Here is a 20471-nt window from a genome sequence, read left to right as displayed (position 1 = left end):
CTTGACTACCTCTCTCCAGCCTTATCACCTGTCCTGCAGACCAAGCTCTGCCCGCTCCTGTGGATGCTTTCCAACACAGCTACAGAGGAGTTTTCTCTAACCATAAAGATGCATTATTTGTTTGCCTAGGAAATAACAAGAGGTATTATTTACTGAGCCTGCTATGTGCCAGACCTTGTGCTTTACATTATATATATTGTTTCTTTTACTCCTCACAATAACCTTATAAAAGAGGTACTCTCATTCTCATTTTACAGTTGAGGAAGCCAAAGATCACTGAGGTTGGGTAACATCATAGCAGAGTTAATGGCAGATCTGGGATATGAACTTAAATCTGCCTCACTGCTGCACTAAAGGCATTCAGCAGATGTTTACTAAATTAAGTAGTTCTCTACTTTCTTCATTCTATGAACACCTGTAATGCACAGATGTAAAAATGTATACAGAAGCACTTTAATGTCACAGATTTTAAAACGTGTGTACCTACCTGCATGAGATCTTGAAGGCTCTCAATAAAAGAGATCTCTGCTTCCACCATATAAAACTCTGCCAGGTGTCTTCGACTCTGAGAATTCTCTGCTCGAAATGTTGGACCAAAGGTAAACACTTGAGTAAAAGCTCTGCAATTCAAGATTAAGAATATAAAAATAGGATTCACATGATTAATTTTAAGTATTTAAAATACTCAGTGAGCTCTTAAGGAAAATTTTTGTGCCTGTCTTGTCCACAAATCCACACGTGTTAACTGCTGTATTTCTCTAATGGGTGATAATAATAGTTTCATTAAAAATGTTACACTTATAGAAACTATTTTATCCTGAAGGAATTTGCAAATGCTTTACAAACCGTATGGTTCACTGAGTATAGAATGATAATCACCTCTGGGTACACTCTCCTGCAGCTGACATTTCCTAGCAATCAAGAACAGAGTAAAGGAAAATATCACAGCCCCAGAACCCACACAGAGAACCTAGACAGTAACAGTTAAAACTAGAACTTCATGTGGATATAGTGGGCTAATATTTTTTATAATATGTGAAAAAAGAGTATCAGATAGGTATGGTGATTTGCCTTGTTCAAAGACTACCACACTACTCATGTGTTTCAATGAATGCTGAATGACCACTAAAATTTAGGGATAAGGGTGGATTTTGAAGAACTTTATTCTCTGGTTTTCAAAAAGAACCATAGGTCAACCATCCAAACATGAAAAGAAGTATTTTAAAATTCCTACAGAAGTGGGCACTATATTTTCATTCTTTCACACTTACAGTACCCTCAGAAACAGGGCAACTGAGATAGATCAAACATATGGGAAGTAATAACTCTTTCTTCAGGACTACCTAATCTTGGAATTTTAAGGTTTTGCTAGAGGAAAAGAAGAGGTTTGGGGTTCTTCAGCTATCATCCTTAGCATTCTTTACTTATCTGTCATCAGTCAAATAACATTAAGATCAGAAAACAGCCTGGCCAGTGTGGCTCAGTGGTTGAGTGTCAACCCATGCACCGAGAGGTCACCCACTGGTTCAATTCCCAGTTAGGGCACATGCCCAGGTTGTGGGCCATATCCCCAGTGGGGGAAATGTAGGAGGCAGCCAATTGATGTTCTTTCTCATCAACGTTTCTATCTCTCTCTCCCTCTCCCTTCCTCTCTCTCTAAAGTCAATAAAGAAAAAAATTAAAAAAAAAAACCAAAAAACACCAAAAAAACAAAAAACAAAGATCAGAGAACATAGTACAGAAAACAGACGCATTGTGAATACACATACCAGTTTTAATTAATTAATTAAAGATACTCTGGGAAATGAAAGACAATTACAGTAGAAATCAAAAGATTCATGTGTTCTTTCAAAGCCATTTCAGTTAAGACCTAGCTGGCAAGAAGCTTAGGAATCTATGTTTTGGTTCTACAACCACCTTCCTGAGACCATAATCAGCTGACCTCTAAGAACCTTAGTTTCTAATGAAAAAATAAACAGTAAGAACTCAAAAATATTACTATGGCAACCTTTCTCCCAAGATTCAGATCCAGACTCATTTACTAGAATGTTCCTGAAAACACTGAACCTACCTTGTGCAAAAAGAAAACTCTTGCCCTGCTCTCTCAAACAAAAACCAAACCAAAAAAACCAAAAAAACAAACAAACAAAAAATCCTCATTTTCTTTTTACATTTCTCCCAGTTCTGCTAATCTCAGTTAATCCACCTAGTCACCCAACACCCCCCAACCTCTTCCCTCCTGCTCACATTTCCTGTGTCACTTTGAGCACAAAATTCTATTGTTTACATCTAGGAAAGCTCGCTGAAATCTAGAGACTTTTTTTTTTTTTTTAAATCTCCACAGATACTGTCCCATTGTAAATAAACTCTTGTGTTTTGCTTGGAAAACTACAACAGCTTTTTAATTGGTATCTGCCACCTGTATTTCTTCCTCTGGACCCAAACGACTACAAGTTTTCAAACTCAAATCTGATTATATCAGCCCTAATTTAAAAATCTTTAATGATTTCCTACTGTTCAAAGGATAAAGTTCAAACTCCTAACTTTGACTCAACTTTCTTTCACAAAGCCTTTTCTTCAGGAGCACGGAAGACATTCTTCTTGCACAGCATGCCCAAACATGACGTTAGGCCTCTGCATCGGCTGTTCCTACTCTCTAATGCCCATCCTTGCTCCTCTCTCTCCAGATGGCAAATTCCCATCTATCCTTCAAATGTCACTTTCTCTTTGTAACCTTGCCATATACCCCCAAATTCATTATTCCTTCCTTTTTATAACACTTTATTCTATATTTAGTATACAGAACATATCACTGTGAAATGTAATTATGTATTTCAGTATCTTCCTCTCCCAGTGAACTATGATATTTTGCAGAGCAGGAATTATGTTTTATTCATATTTGCATCTCCAGTTCCTGAGATAAACAGGTGCTGAAGTTGAATGAATGAGTACTAATGATGATGACAGGCTTCCTCAGTTGTAAACTCGAAAAGTAAAACATCCTTATAAATAGCAACATCACAAATATCTGAGAAAAATACTCAGATTCACAGGGTGGGGCAAACGTAGGTTTACAGTTGTGAGTACACAAAACGCAGTTTATTCTTGTATCATTATTTATTAATTATTGTATTGTTTTCCATACAAACAACTGTAAGCCTAATTTTGACCCACCCTGTATTTTACTGTGGCTGTTACTCAGTACCTAAAATGGGTCAAACAATCTAGGTCTGTTCCAAACAATAAATTCAAAAATTACACACACACACACACACACACACACACACACACAAAATTACAAGGCTTTGCGTTTCCAACCTATGACTTTGAAATCTCTAGGTAGACTGGCAATAGTATATTTAAATAAATAACAATTCTTTCCCGTACTGCATCACAAGAAATTGTATAGGCAGATGTTCACTGACAATAAAGGATATTTTATTGCGATGTTCCAGGGTATAAATAGCAATGAGGTGACCTCAGCAAAACTGGGGCTCTGGGGGATATTTACAAGAAATACAAGGAAAGCCAAGAGAATGCTGCTCAAAAGAGACATGTTATTTGTATTATACCAGGTACAGAGAAAACAGTGCTTTCTAAAAGAGCACAAATTCAGTCACAAGGGCATCTGCTTCTCACATGGCAATTCTATGGAATGTAGGGTGCTCCAAAGTGAGTACCAATAGGGATGTTTTATTTAACAATGGTTAAAATGTCCCCTAGCAATGTAGGGTAAGCTCTCTAGTATAAAATATAGAAGAGGATCAGTGATTTTATTTCAATTATAGTAAAGATCAGGCTCGAACTGAGGTACCCAAGAGTTAGCTATTTTTCCACTGGGTAAGTAAAAACTGATGGCGATGGTGCTTCCTCTGAATTAACAGAACGATAAAACGCTCTGGAAGGTGTGTTGAAAAACTGCCTAACTCAGCATGCAGTCTTTAAGCAGACACATGTTGACGTCACTCAGCCATGGCCACCTATGTCAGTGCTCGGAGTCCTATTGGACAAGCTGTGACCACGGGATGGCAGCAACAGTGGCTGCCATTAGCACCTGCTCCTTGTGGGCCAGGCGTTAGGTGTGAGGACCTTCCAATTAACTCCTTTATACTTAGCTCAGTAACGTGTGTGTTGTTGTTTCTACTTGTCAGGCTAAGAAGCTGAAGTCCAGAAAGGTTAAGGAGCTTTCCACAGAGGTTAAGAAGATTTCCCCAAATAACCTAATAAGTGGTAGAGGCCACATTCAAATCCAGATCTGACTTTAATGATCACAGCCTTAATTATGATATTAAAATAACGATGCTCCTAACTGAACACTGACAGCCCCCTTCTCAAAGATAACTAGAGGGGTAGTTTGGTATATTTCCCTTCCTTATGAATAGCTTATTTGTTTTATGTGTTAAAAGTACAACCCTCTAGGGTATGTTGCCTTCATGTAAACAATGACAATGATACATTTTAATCAATATTTTGTAACATTTAGCAAGTCATTTAGCCTCTCTGGTCTTCGAATTCTTCCCTGAGTGAAAGATGGGGCAGTGTGGCATTCATTTCTAGTATCTTTGCAATAATTTTTGTTTCTAGGTCCATGTGAAATTTTTCTTATTTAATTTATGCTGACTTTTAAATTTTTCTCTGTCTTCCACAGACATAAAAGTCATTTGCAGCAAGGCTCAGACTGACCAAAATTTAAAATAAAATCTGAGAGCAAGGCTATTTCTAAAATAAGATACAAAATCAGGTGAAAGGCTAGTGCTGCTATGAGAAGAAACCAGCGAAAAAAGAAAACACTCAGCACTACAAAGCATTCTTGTGCCAAATTATGGAGTGAGGAAAGCTATATAAGGAAAGTCCGTGAGCTTGGAGTTGATGTTTAAGATAACAAAAGTACACTCAATACATACCAACCAAGACAGCTACAAAAATGGTTTTTAAAAATAAAGAGTAGTTACTAAAAAAGGTTCTTCAAAGGTCATTTTCTCCCTTGTGTGGAGTTTTATGAAGCCCCAAATTGGCAAGTGGAATACTATAAAATGGTCACTGACTGCCTGGCCATTTATTCTTTCTGGCCCTACAATTTAAGAGCTGATCTTTATATTTTGAAAGAACAGAGGAATTACTTTTCTTTTGTTGGGGAAGAACTTAATCAGCATAAGGTGGACCAGCAACTTTCCCTCAGGCCCCCAGCTCCCAACCTCCTATCACTTCTTTACTGTCGGCTCAGCATCGTTCATTGAACTGAAGTGAACTCACAAACAGCTTTAAGCTGGCTTTTAAAACAGTCTTTGTCCAGTGGTATTCCCATCATTCAGAACATAACCATCTATTTTACTGCTGCTTTATATCCACTGGATTACCAATACCGTGACATACCTGTCACTCATTATTTCTACACGTCTAACAGAGTGGACCGTGCGCCTCCTTTTCAGCTTCCCCCATTCCTCCATCTGCAATAATCCACTTGGTGGAAGGGTATGAAGAGATGTAGCTCTCACTATTTCATCAATTCGTGTCAAGATGCCTTAGGGAGGATGTACTCTAAAATCTAAACATTCTTCTTTACCATTATTGCTAACATTTCTGCAAAATTTACTTTCTTTAACATGTCCTAAATTTGATTTACTTGAGGCCCAAGCCAAATTTAATCTTAATTACATAATGAAATTCAAAATCTGATAGAATCTGACAACAGTTCTGTAACAGAGAGTGCAGGGTTGGCTACCCTTCTCTGAGATGACATCTGAACTGGCGGAGGGCATCCCTGCAAAGGTCCTGAGGTAGGAAAGAGCCTGGCATGTTTAAAGAATAAAAGTAGGCCAGCAGAAGATGGTAAAAAATGAGGTCAAAGACATGGGAAGACAGCAGAACAAGGCCTTCCTTATAAACCATGATAAAAACAGTCTGGATTCTATTTGATACGCCTTAAAATATTCTCTTCTCTTAAAATATTTAACACTATATTCTACTAGTTTTCCTCCTATTTATCTGACCTCCACTCATCTCCGCTCCTTCTCCATTCTGCTGTAGTTGTTCATTAAACACTGGCCTTTCTCAAAACTGAGTCCTAGACCCTCTTCTTTTCTCGGAGCATATATTCTCCCTAAATCATCTCACTTCAGCTGACGACTTCAATTAACTACCTACTGGCACACAATTCACACATTTGCATCTCCTGCCCAGACTTCTCTCAGCTCCAGAGCATATACCATCTGGCCCCCTACTCCCCAGTTTGGCTTCAGTCTCTTCCAACCTTCCTAGGTCTTTAATAACACCATGCACTACTGTTCACAGAACCTTTCAAAATTAAAATATTGACACCTATGGACGTGATTCTTTGTTTACTGTCCATCTCCTTCATTAGACTGTAAATTTCATAAGCGACCTTATCTGTTTTTTTGGTTCTTTATAGCATCCTCAGTCTTAACCCAGTGCCCGACACACACTTGATAATTAAGATTTGTCAAATAAGCAAATATGTTATTTTTCTATAAATATGCTGATTCCCAAAATGAATCTCTGAGAACAGCACTGGGATAGGGGTGAGGACAGAGGAGTAAGAAGAGGAAGATGGTAAACAGAATATCAATTACTAAGCAAAAAATTCTGCTATTCTCTGAAATAATTTTTCACAGAAGGCACTAGGAGATAACAGAATCAGATGTTTTGAAAAGTGACTGCCCACACATTAGTTTTTAATCTGTAGGCAACAAGTAAATCTTTGAAAAGGACCAAATCAGGTGAACTTCTCTAATTAGTAAAGATTTTATTTTTTGAGAAACTATAATATCGCCATATGAAAACAACTACCCTGTCTCATTCTATGTACACAGAGCAGCATCTGATTCTTTGGCTTCTGCAGAGTGGACACCAGCAAGTTAAAACAATTATTGGCACTTTCATTATTCTTGCAATGATGTGCTCTTCAGAGGGTTAACTGGATATGAGGTCTTAGAAAATAACATTTTCTAAAGGGTCACACTTTGTTAATTATTCTTCCTGACTGAATGTTTATCCTCATGGTTCATTATGACAAGAAAACCATCTTTACAAAAAAGATTACACTGTGTCAACTGCATCTACTTATGCCTAGGTTATCCCTCTGACATTTCTCAGAGCAGTCCTTGCACTGAGGACTACTGAAGCAAACACACTGAGTGCTTTCATTTTAAGTGCACCACAGGGTATTCACATGTTATTTAAGTCTGCGAAAATTTCCAAGGGTACCTTTTCTAAGGCCTGATACTATAGAAGTAGATGAATCATTATGGCTTTGAACTATCAACAATTTCCTGGGCTCAAGTTCTGTCCACATCTGTACACACCCTTACTGTTTTAAGGTTGTGGTAGTTTAAGTACTCTACGGACCTAAATTGAAATCCTGGCTCCTTCCACCTATAAACTAGACAAATTAACTTCTTTGAGATGAAATTTCCCCCTGTGAAAATGGGGGTAAGTACACATATGTCATAGGGTTATTATAAAGACGAAATAAAATACGCAGAAAACTTAACCTAATATTTACTATATAGTAAATGTTCAACAAACAGCACTAGTTGTTGTTGTTATTTTTATTTTTTATCCTCACCCAAGGACATTCTTCCATTTTTGTTGTTCAGATAGAGTGGGAGGGAGAGAGAGGAAGAGAGAGAGAGAGAGAGAGAGAGAGAGAGAAACATCGACGTGAAAGGGACACATTGAGTGGCTGCCACCCGCACACCCAACCAGGGCCAGGGCAAACTGCAACCAAGGTACGCGCCCTTACGGGAACCGAACCCGGGTCTCTCTGGACCGCAGGCTGACGCTCTAACTGCTGAGCCAAACCAGCCAGGGCTGTTATTATTATTATTACAGCTCCCTTTCCAAAGGTCTATAGTTCTTACTTGGTTGGTCTCAAGACTGCTTTACACTTTCAGTTATCACAGATCCCAGAGAAATTTTGTTTATGTAGGTTATGTCTACCAATATAGACCTTTAAAAATGAGAAAATTCTAAAAAATGTAAAAGCATGGAACAGACAGATCTCAGAGAGAAGGGGGGCAGAAGAAGTAAATCAAAGAATTTATATGCATATGTGTATAGCCCATGGACAGAGACAACAGTGCAGTGACGGCCTGGGTTAGGGAGGGAACTGGGCGGAGGAGGGCAGGGGAGGGCACGAAAGGGGCACACCTGTAATACTCTCAACAATAAAAATGCACTTTAACAAATGTTGTTTATTAATTCATGTAAAAGCAATGACAACCCCATCATACGTCATAAAGAACATTTTAAAAAACAAAAATTCATTAGAACAATGGCACTGTTTTACATGTTTGTAAATCTCTTGCATATCTGGCTTAGTAGAAGACAGCTGGATTCTCTTATCTTTTTCTGCTATCACATGTTGTGCTATCACATGTCATAAGGACTTTGGAAAACTTCTCTGTGCATTCCTAAGAGAATGAAAATGAAAAATACTGTCTTATTATTATAAAAGTAGTTTTACTCTCAAAGGATTCCTCTGAAAGGATCCCAGAGAGCCCCACGGAACCCCAGACCAAACTTTGAGAACCTCTACCATAGGCAATTTTTCTTAATGAGGAATATTAATTCCAAGCTTTACCTTTCGAGAATTCTATTCACATCTAGGAATAGTCTTGGCCATTAGTATATTTAAAAGTTCCACAAGTAATTCTTATGTGAAGCCTTGATTAAGAAGCAGGATGCTAAAAAAAGGTTAAGAATCCCTAATCAATATACTTTTTAAGTTTCTTGATGGTGCCCGGCTGGTATGGCTCAGTGGTTGAGCATCGACATGCATCAAGAGATTGCTGGTTCGATTTCCAGTCAGGGCACATGTCCAGGTTGTGGGCCCAATCCCCAGTGGGGGGCATGCAGGGGAGCAGCCAATCAGTGTTGTCTCTCATCGATGTTTCTATCTCTCTCTCCCTCTCCCTTTGTCTCTCTCTGAAATCAATAAAATAAATAAATAAATAAATAAAAATAAAACCTTAAAATAAAGAAGTTTCTTGAAGGTTATAATTTAAAAAATAAAAAGAACAATAATGTATGTTGGTGAGGATGTGGAGAAACTCCTTGTACACAGCTGCTGTGGAAAAGTCTGGTGATCCCTCAGAAAGTTAAGCATAGAATTATCATATAACCCAGAATTCCACTCCTGAGTACACACCCCAAAGAAATAAAAAAAGGTGTTAAAACCTCATATGTAAATGTTCATAGCAGCATTATTCATAATAGCCAAAAAGTAGAAATAACCCAATTGTTCATCAATGGATTAATGGATAAAAATGTGGTATATCCATAAAATGGACTATTATTCAGCAATAAAGAGGAGTGAATATATTTATAATGTGAATGAACCTTAAAAACATGTTAAATGAAAGACGGCAGACACAAAAGACCACATATGTATGATTTCATTCTATGAAACTTCTAAAATAGGTAATTCTATAGAGACAGAAAGCAGAAGAATGACTGCCAAGGGCTGGGAGAAGGAGGAATGGAGAGTGACTGCTTCATGGGTATGGGGTTTCCTTTTGGGGATAAAAATGTCTGAAACTAAAGAGTGGTGTTGACTGCACAATGTGACTATAGTAAATTTCATGTTATATGCATTTTATCACAATAACAATTTTAAAGTTTGTTGAAACTAATTGTCCATTAGGTACTTTACACGTTTTATTTCATCCTTGCTACCCTATGAGGCTGGTAATTTCACTTCACTTTGGAACTGAAGAAACTGAAGCTGAGACTGGTGAAGAAACTAGTCCCGAGTAGCAGAGCAAAGCTGGCTGCAACCACAGCCCTCTGACTCCACCGCCCGCTCTCTGCTGTGCGGCACGTGTGTGCTCCTCAATCTAATGAAGCGCAGCACAGACGACTGATGGCTCCAGAGCCCGCAACATAGCACCATATGTTCTGTACATCCAGAGGGAAGTTCTGCAGCCTTATGGCACTGTTATCTGGCTGGTTTTGCCCCTCTACACAACATGGTCACTCCATGCTTGGGGGCTGCTCCCGACACCTTTCTTCCTGCGCTTGCTGCCTCTGCAACTGCACTCCCTCCCTCTTACCTGCTCTGTTCTGTCTTAGGCTTTTCTCTCTCTGGAGCCTCCTCTGGGTGGAAAGGGGTAGTCATTTATGAGTGCTGATGGCCAGTCAGGATACATTTTCATTCCATTTTAGGTTACAAAAATGACAACACATCCAATATACTTTACAGCTCTTTTTTGCTCTGGGCACTTTTGCTCAGGCTCAGAGATTTACCAACGAAACTTGTTTTGTGGTATGCTTCTCCACCGATCCACACCCCTTCCTAATGCTATTTTCAGGTCTAGAACCGCAGTGTAATATTGTGGATCCTAAAAGGTTGGACTTGAGTAAAAGGAGGCTTTGTTATAAATGCTTAGATGATCTACAGCAGAGGTTCTAAAACTTTAGCATGCATTAGAGTCACCTGGGGGTTGTTAAAAGAGCACTCACTGGACCCCATCCTCAGAGCTTCTGCTTTAGCAGGTCTTGGGGTAGGCTTGAGAGTTTATGTTTCTACAATTTTCCAGGTGATGCTGCTGGTCCAAAGACAGCACTTTGAGAACACTGATCTCTAGTGTGATTCTCAGTTTTGGCTGCATAGTAGAATAACCAATGGTATTTTTTAAAAAAATCTTGAGGCCCAGTCCCACCCCTAGACCAATTAAATCTGTTTTTCTGGGGGTCTGAGTTGAAATATGATGCATCTATATTTTTTAAAAAGCTACTCAGAGCCCTGGCCAGATGACTCAGTTGGTTGGAGCATTGTCCCATACACCAAAAGATTTGGGTTTGATCCCCAGTTAGGACACTTACGGGAGGCAACTGATCTATGTTTCTCTCTCTCTCAAATCAATAAACATATCCTCAGGTGAGGATTAAAAAAAGAAATCTCCTCAGACAGAGTTGAGAACCACTGATCTAGCCTGTCTAATTATCAATTATGATTGAAGTAAAAGGCACAAATAATTAATATGAAAGGTGTTATTTCACAAAAAGAGTACCATGTACCAAGAGCTATGGACTATGAATGAAATAAAAAAATTTCTAATATTCCCGATGAACTCGAAATCAGAGCTTGGTCTATAAACAAGAAAGCACAAGGAGACCATGGCAGACTAGAAACAAACAGAAGCAAGAGGCTTTTAAAGGAGCACCTGGCCTATAGAAATAATGCAGAAAAATCTCTATTCCTCTGCATTCATTTTCCCTGAATTCTGGAAGAGGAGAAACAGGAGGGGGACAGAGGGAAGAGGGAGGAGAAGAAGAGGACAGACACACACAGAATACAGAAATGTCTGGACTCGGTGGTAAGTCACATGTGTACCCAGCAATGTGTACAGGGCTTTCACAACTGCTTTATATAATATAGCAAAATTTTAGAAAAAATGTCCATCAGTAATAAAAAAGACTGTATCATATTCATACAAAGGAATATCCTACAGCAGTGAAAATGAATAGGTTACACAACATGGATATAATTTGGGAATATAATATTAAGTGGATAAAGTAAGTACTATAAATACATACAGATGATTCCATTAATATAGAATTCAAAACTTATAAAATGTAACAATGTATCAGTTATAAATACACATGTATGTGATGACACTATAAAGAAAAGCAGTGATAAACACAAGCTAATGGAACCAAATAAAAAAATAAAGTGACCAAATATACTAAAAGTAAAGGGCAGGGACTGGCACCAGAACCCAAAACATCTACCAGGACACGCTCAGTTCTTCCAGCTTCCTACCTCTCCCCTCTCTGACAGTCCATTCAATTTAATTCAGCGTTATCACTGTGCTAAGGGCAACAGAGACCTCCAAATATCATTTGGCGTGGGTGACTGCAATGCTTACAATCTGGGCTAAGGCCAACTAAATCTGCACTGTTCAATGTGGCAACTACTAGCCACATGTGACTATTTACATTTACACTCATTAAACAAAATTAATAAAAATTCAGTTTGTGCCTGGCCAGTTTGGCTCAGCAGTTAGAATGTCGGCCTGCAGACCACAGAGTCCCGGGTTCGGTTCCCACTAAGGGTACGTACCTCGATTGCAGTTTGTCCCTGGCCCCGGTTGGGGTTGTGTGGGTGGCAACCAGTTGATGTGTCTCTCTCACATGGATGTTTCTCTCTCTCTCTTCCTCCCTCTCTCCCTCCTGTTCTATCTGAAGATAAATGCAAAAATGTCCTTGGCTGAGGATAAAAAAACAAAACAAACAAAAAATTCAGTTTGTTCGTCACACTAGTCACATTCCAAGTGCTCAACAGCCACTTGCAGCTAGTGGGCACCATACTGGACAGGTGGATACAGGACAGTGCCATCACTGCAGTGAATTCTACTGTATAGCACCAAGGCAGACTGTCAAAATCTCAGTATGTGCTGAAGATAATCAACAGAAAAAAAAAAAGTATGTTCAGACAATGGGGGACGGAGTCACTGGGTACCGCCTCTGAATTTGTTTCAGCGCCTGGTCACACATATTCTAATTCTCCCACTGCTATTGCTCTGCCATGCCAGGCCTCGTGGTTCTCCTTCCCTCTCTCACATCTGCTGCTTCATCAAACGAATGCCCTTCTTCTTCATGTCTGCAGGCATATCTCCCCCCTTCTGATAAACAGCTCTCCTTCTGAAAGGCAGTGACGCAAGACCTAAGACTTTTTAAGTAAAACATGTTTCCAGCTTTTGTTAACTTACCATCAATATGCATGCATAATACTCAGAATCAGGCTTTTCTAGGCTCTTAAGTCATCCCTGGGCAAAGTATAAGCCATCTTATTCATCATGTTCTAACAACAAGGATGAACCAACTGTTCTCAAATGATCCTGGCTCCCTGAGACGGAACATTCAAAATAGATACATGATAAAATAGTGCCTCCATCTTGTGATATGCCTTCTCTTAAAGGCCACAAAGAAACAGTGCTATACAGATACAAAAACAAATATGCTGAATGACATGGATCATGGTATAATCTACCCAAAAGGAAGAGACTCAGGATTGAACTATTTGACCAGTTATCTTCAAATTCCCAAGTCACACCGAAACCTCAAAAGCTGTGTATGAACTACTATCAACAAATTAAACATATATTTTGGCTATTCAGGGCATGCATGAAAAATTTTGATAATCCTCTGTACAGTAATTCCTAAAGTGCTATCTGACTAGAGTTCAAATGTTCTCGTTGAACCTCACACTATACTGTCTGAAGCAGAATTAGAAAGAAAGCACAGAATAACTACCCAGCTGAAGAAATTAAATAAAGGTCACTAAATGATGTTCCAGATACAAAATCCTTTAGGTTTTATTCTTTATCTCCCAATCTCTATAATAATTTACACATTAAATCTGCCTCTTAAATGTGAAATAAGGCTGGCTCAGGTTTTGCATGTTCTCTAAATTACAGAGATTTGTGTCATACATGTCTATTTATCTGTCCTATGCACTTGTTTCAAGTGGCAAAACACAGCTTTTATTTTTTCAGTGTAGGGGTATAAAGTTGGGGTTGACATTAAAAGAAATAAAATAATGTAAATATCAATCAATATATGCGACTAAGCTTAATTGTTACCAATTTCTACTCATGAGAAAGAAATAAAAACCATGGCTGAGTTTTTTTATTAGCAATTTCTTTGAGAGGAGCAAAGATAAAATTTCCTTTTAGTCTGTGTAAAAGGAAACAAATCTATTTTAGTAAAGTAAAATACACAGTAGTGTTGCAGTGGTTTCTATAATTCATGCACATAGTTAACAGGTGAATTTATTAAAAATTTTTAAAAGATACTACATTTTCTAAATTCATGCAAAGAGGAATTCAAACCAACAACACGGGGATGTAAAATTAAATTTTACTTTCATATAAAAGGGTACTTTAAAATATCTAAATAGATCCAATACAATATTATTCCAAGTATGTTAATACATTTTCTGATAGAGATTTTTCTCCCAACTAGAATAGACTGATGAAATAAGTCAAAAGCACAGAAGTAATTCAAACCCATAGATCACAGCAGCCAAAATGAAATAGAAACAGCAGCCTATAGTCTGGCTATCTGTCCTTATCTTATAATCATCATTATCTACCAGGAAGTCATATTCATTTATTTCTTCATTCAACAAGTATTTATTAGACTACTAACCACTATGAAAAATACACACAGACATAAATTAGGCATGGTTTTACCGTTAAGGAGCTTATAGACTATAGTAGGGGAGATGACAGGGCTTAAATGTGCAAGATATGATTATAACATTCCTAGGGAAAAATTAGTAGGAGAAAATTTTTGCAACACAAAAAGTCACAAATCAGTCCTGGCTGGTTTGGCTCAGCTGTTAGAAAGCCTGCCCGAAGGGTTCAATTCCAGGTCAGCGCATGTACCTGGGTTGCAGGTTTGATCCTGTCCTGGTCAGGGTAGCGCTGCAGGCAACCAATACGTCTCCCTCTTTCTCTCCCTCTGTCCCTCCCTCTCTCCCATTCTATCTGAAGATAAATGGAAAAAAAAATATCCTCAGGTGAGGATTTAAAAAATAAGTGAAAGAATTAAAAAGATAGTTCACGAAAGATATAAGAATGGCCAATAAGCACATGAGAAAAAAATTCAACAGCATTAGTCTTCACAGAAATGCAAATTAAAACCATAATGAGCTATCATATACTGATCAGAATGACTAAAAAAACCCCCAAAATTTAACAACACTAATTTTGTTAGAGATATGGAGCAAACAGAACTCATTCATTGCTGGTGGGCATATAAAATAGCACAAGTACTTCACTGTCAATGTAATTGACCACAGCTCTGGGCAGATTATGACCTAATCTGCTCTCATAGTTATTCCTGATTTAATCTTCAAATTCTGACAGGTATCTTATTTCCGTATACCAATCCTTTCCTTTGTTCCAGGCACTGGTTTAATTTAACCTTCTCATCTGTCTTATGAGTCCTGAATCCTGGCAGACTCACTATTTGTCCCAATCCCCTGCTTTGTGGTCTAAACTGCAGTTCTGCTGTGGTAAAACAACTTTATTACTGTCGACTATTCTTCCTGGGCACACCACCTTGGCTTCTTTCTTCAGTCAGTCCTCTATAATCACCTTGGGTTCTCCAGGCCCCAGTTATCATCAATACCATCACCAGAATGCTTACCATTTCATGTCAAACTGTGGTAAATACTGGGCTTCACATAGTATCTAATTCTCACAACAGCTCTGCAAGGTGGCCATTATAATTTATCTTTATAGTTAGGAAGCGGAGGCTCAGACATTATGCTTACAAAACGAGTATCTAAAGAAGCTAGAATTTCAATTTAAGTCTCTCTGACTATATTTCCTTCAATTAACAGAACCATTCACTTAGACAAATTCAGTACTTCTGACACGGATATTACCTTACTAGCTACTTAACTGTGTTAACAGCACTGGTGACCTCTATATGTCAATCAATAGGGCTTTCCATATTTTTAACATCTTCCTTGGTGTCCAACACAGTCACATACCATATGGGTGTACACTAAAATTATTGCTGAATAAATAAGTACCCATAGTTATTTTTAGGGAGAAGAAAACAAGCTAGGGAAAAAACTCACAAAACAGCCAAAATGACATAAATTCTTTGTTCCCAACCTAACCAAAATTCTGCAAACATGTAGTAAACAAGAACACTCCCCCGACCTTTTCCTAAAAAAGAAATAAAACCACCAGAGCAGAATAGATTTGGATAAGGTTAGACAATAAATGAAAGAAATAACATTTTGCTTTTTGCTGCTCTAATTACTGTCCATATTGGTCAAATGACTAAGGATTAATTTGATGTCTCACTATAGTAAGCTGCATTTGCTTTTAGACAATGCCAACAGGCATTGCATTTCATGCAAAATGAGTTCTATCTGTATCACTACTCAAAGGATTAATTGGGAATTTAAAAAAACTCACATCAAACTTGCTTATTTCAAAGACATTCAATCCTTCAGATATTTTGTTTGCTTAGCCAGACCTCAGCAAGTTAGATAACAGAAGGGTGGGCCTATTCTTCCATGCACTTAAAGTGGAAAAAAAAGGACCGGTTAGTAATTTCCCTCACCAAGGAATGCAATGCTAGAAATGGGTAGAGAATCCAATGTTTAGACTTCTAAGATAGTATGCATATATTGCAGAGTTAGAGACATTAGACATTATATTAGAGCAACATAAGACAGAGACACTAAATCACCATGCAAACAATGCACAACCTAACTAGCAATTAAAGAAAAGCAAATTTAGTATCACTCAAGCTAGTAAAAATGAAGTTCAAATAGTGAAATTAAGCACACATATTTATATTCATTCCTCCTGAGACAATCTTAAAATAATAATAATAAAATTAAAAGGAAGAAACAGGAAAGGGGCCTTCAGTGGACAAGAAATGTCAACAAATCTTTGGAGGACAGAAAACAGATGGTTGAGTGATGACCAATGTGTCAAAGTGTGGAAGCCACTGTTTGACATACGGAATGAGTGTGCTGTAGCGGAAAGGAGGTGACCTGTGCACAGAATCTTGGTGAGGCTGGGTTGGGGAAATGGAGATTCATAGAGAGTTCACATACCAAACTCTCAACACCCCCCTTGCTCCTGCCAGAATGGCTGGAAGTCAGATGTCCCCACCAACCAGGGAACAGGGGGTCTTTCTCTCAAGCAGTGGTGCTCAACAGCAGCATCACCTGGTAGGTTTGTATGAGACTGCCGGGCCCCACTCCCACTGTTTCCGATTTCAGTAGTGCTGACTGGGGTTGGGGGAGAAGGAAATGGGAAGTGACTGCTAATGGGTACGGGGTTTCTTTTTGCAGTGATAAAATACAAAATTAGATAGTGGTGATGGATGGTTGCACCACTCTGTGACTATCGTAAATACAAAAAAAAGTGAATTGTACACTTTTAGAGGGCGAATTGCATGGTATGTGAGTTATAGCTCAGTAAAGTTGTTCTTAAAAAGTCATTTACTCATCTGCACTCAGGGTTCTCACAGAAGCCCACCACACAGATCTGAACAACCATCAAATCAAATCTCCCCTCTGTCTTTCCTATGCTAAACATATTCAGTTTCTTCACCTATTTCTTTTGGCCATGATGTCTCCCTCTCATCCTGGCTGTTGTCCTACAGTCAGACAGGATACAAACTCACAACCATTTCATATAAAGTCTCATAAGAGATTCTAAGTATTTGGAAGTGGATAAAGGAATAGGACAGAGAAACTAGAGAGTTTTCTAGCTTTTGATAATTTGGCTACATAGAATTCATTCAAGGATAACGTATCAAACGTAACATAAAAGTACCAAAAAACATCCTCAGGTCAAATACAGATAATGCACTGGGGTAACTAAAGATTGTACACCATGGATTGATCTAAATAACAGGGAGAAGTACTAACTGGGTTTCTGTTGTTCCAAGAATAGAAAAGCAACAGTATCCCAACCAACTATAACAGCCAATTGTCATTAAATATGAATGACATTTTAAATGCCCTCTCATGTAATCATCCTACTGATAAGGTTACCTCTAAACTCAATCCAACCTAGACAAGGTGAAATTCCCTTGCCATATGCTCTTCTTGCCCTCAGGACAATCTTTTTCTTTTTTAAAATAGCTAACACATTTCTCATTTCTTTTTAATGCCTATTTGGCTCATTAGAGTCATGAAGGTTGGGATATTAACTGTCTCATTCATCTCTGTATCCCAGCACCTAACCTAGTGTTTGATACACAGTTGGCTCTCAACAAATACTCAATTGAATTGAGATTGATTTTTGAGCTCTAAATCAGTCCTGTGGTAGAAACTGAAACTAAGTAGACAAAGAGAAACAAGATACAGTTTGAGGAATTTACAGGCTAATGGGAAGATAAACAAACAAACAAACAAAAACCCCAAACAAAAAACACCAATAATTTCAATATTTTTATAAATAGAATTGATGGAAACCCATTTTCAACAGGTATGAGAGTCTTTATTCTATATTAAGTAACAGAGTTACAAAACAAAAGTCCTTAAATTCAAAAGCCAAGAATTTATGCTATTAAGAAAAAAAAAAATCAATGATTCCAGAGTTATAAAATAGGTAAGAAAAAAGCAACCTGGACATATAGAAGAAGGACATTTAACAAGAAAGACGTGTTGGTGGTGTAATTCTGGGTGAGGTAATTTTTAAGCTGAGTTCAGACTGATGGGCAGGGGTTAGCTAGTGAGAGGCATGGGGAACGACATTCTAGGTAGAAAAACAACATGCAGTGGGACACAAATATGTGCAAGAGGATGATGTGATTAGAACATTATAAGCAGTTTTGGATAGCGGAAGCAAAGGGAAGTGAGAGAAATGACTGAAGGAATGCAAAGGGTGTGTAAAAAGAATTTGGAATGATATCCACATAGCTGCTTTGACAAAAGGACGATAGTGCATTTCCTAGATAGGAAATTCAGAAGGAATCTAAACAGATTTAGGAAATAAGATGATGAATTTAGTTTTGAACACGCTGTACAACTAGAAAAGACAACTGGCATTTTAGTTTAGAGGTGGGAGATGTGTTAGAAACATGAACTTCACAACAACATTCTTTACCACCACCTTCTATTCGTCTAGGTTTTTACTCTAACACTTTCATACCAACAATTTAGTTCTTCATTAAGACCTCCAATTTTTTAACTGCACCAGTTTTTCCATATCACCGTCTACTCCTGCTTCCTCATTTTGCTCCTTACCAAAGCAGAGATTCCTTGATCTATTATTGTAACCTTCTGTAGCTAAAGGCTTCCAGCAAATTCACATGGCAATACTCAACCCTTGGTTAATACAAATATTCACATTCTCTTTATTGTATACCCAATTAAGCTAAATATTCCTACTAAAAAGCCTCTGCATTTGCTGGTCAATTTGCCCGAAATGCTCACCTGCTGGCTCTGTCATATAAGTAACAAAATTGGCAAGGTGATAATGAATAAAGTTCCTGAGTCATACCAGTAGTCTGTTAATTCCTATTTCTATCTAAATAGGGTTAAATTTTAACATTATTAATACACTAAAAGAAGAAACCTCTGTGTTTTAAGGTCCCACCTTCAAGAGAACAGCATAAAGAACCATCATTATTCACACACATTCAGGAAACAATAAGGTAATTAAAGATCTCAGATATCATTTCCATGAAATAGAGTTAAAAGAGTGATTAACATATACTTAAATCCTATTGTGGGCCTGGCTTTATAGTAGAAACAGTAAAGTGAAATACTAGAAGAATGAAAACTTGGGCTTTACAAATTTAATTTAATGACATTACTGAATATCTATTTTTAGTAGATATCGCTATTCAGATTATTTATAATATATAGGATAGATATGTATGAAAAGAACTACATATTGGCTAACTATTAAAACGAGGAATTTTTTTTTCCTTTAGGACATGAAATAGATAAGTATTATAAGAACAGAAAAGAAGAAAAATAAGTTCTACTGAGAGAAAAAAAAGGAAGGAGTCAAGAAGCAGGTAATATTTCAGCTGAGCTTGAGGAATGGGCTATGGAAAAACGAGTCTACTGCTGTAGGGAGGAACATTAGAAACACAGAGGTGCATGAAAATGCATGGCATGAATAAAATAGCCACAATCAAAAAGATCTTGAAAATCAATGAGTATAAAGTAACAGTTCAGATAAACATCTAAGTATCAAGTGGATGAAGGATGAGAGAGTCATATGTGATGAGAAGACAGTTTTATACCTGTTTACAAGGGTACCTCAGTCTGACTCAGGTTCACATGCTGCCACCTGACCACAGCCACTGAGTAGGATGAGTGCACCCAGAGTGTGAGTGTTGCATGGCTTCTGAGCTCAGCATCTTAATTGATGAGATAACCCAAGGGGATGGGTTCAGGACTGCTCACACCAATCACAAAGCAACCCGTTAATCAACCTGGAATGAAATAAACTTAAAGCCTACACTGATTTTCCTTCCAAAATGGAAATACATGTAGCTAGTTTTTTCTCATTATAAAAGTAATAAGCACTAGTTTTCCAAATCTGAAAAAAAGACAAATTTAAGAAAGAAAACAAAACTTAGTAGAGCTAGCCATTGTTTACAAGTTGAATACTGGTAATTTTTCCAGACTTTTTCCTACTTGTATATACACACACATTGTAAAAACCTGAAATTACATTCTACTTTCTGTTTCATAACCACTTTTTTGTTTCTTTTAATAACATGATGCAAAGTTTTATCAGTTTTAATGGCTGTACAGTAACTCATTGTTTAGCCGAATCGCAATTAACCCTCAGCTATTGCGAGGGTCCACAGGTCTAGTTTTAATTTTTGAGTTTCTTCATTGAGCAGTGTAAACTATTTCTAAAAAGTAGTATTTCATGACTTCTATACTTTCTTAGAAACTGTGTTAGTTTCCTCAGGCAGCCATAACAAATCACCAC

The 20471-nt window shown here is 37.8% G+C and overlaps 1 protein-coding gene across 5 annotated transcripts in view; it reads right to left on the bottom strand.

The window, feature by feature from the left end:
* The window catches only part of NARS2 (asparaginyl-tRNA synthetase 2, mitochondrial), a 120173-nt gene that overhangs the window by 40341 nt on the left and 59361 nt on the right, over positions 1–20471 (bottom strand). For all 5 annotated transcript variants that reach the window (XM_036258821.1, XM_036258820.1, XM_036258822.1 and 2 more), the window contains one exon: positions 488–620. In XM_036258821.1, coding sequence (XP_036114714.1) covers positions 488–620 — 133 coding nt within the window. The remainder of the gene's footprint in view (positions 1–487; positions 621–20471) is intronic.

Source organism: Molossus molossus, unplaced genomic scaffold (genome assembly GCF_014108415.1).
Source record: "Molossus molossus isolate mMolMol1 unplaced genomic scaffold, mMolMol1.p scaffold_m16_p_13, whole genome shotgun sequence".
NCBI classification, from domain to species: domain Eukaryota; kingdom Metazoa; phylum Chordata; class Mammalia; order Chiroptera; family Molossidae; genus Molossus; species Molossus molossus.
The sequence above is the reverse complement of the archived record's forward strand: the minus strand, read 5'-3'. Positions and strand labels throughout refer to the sequence as shown.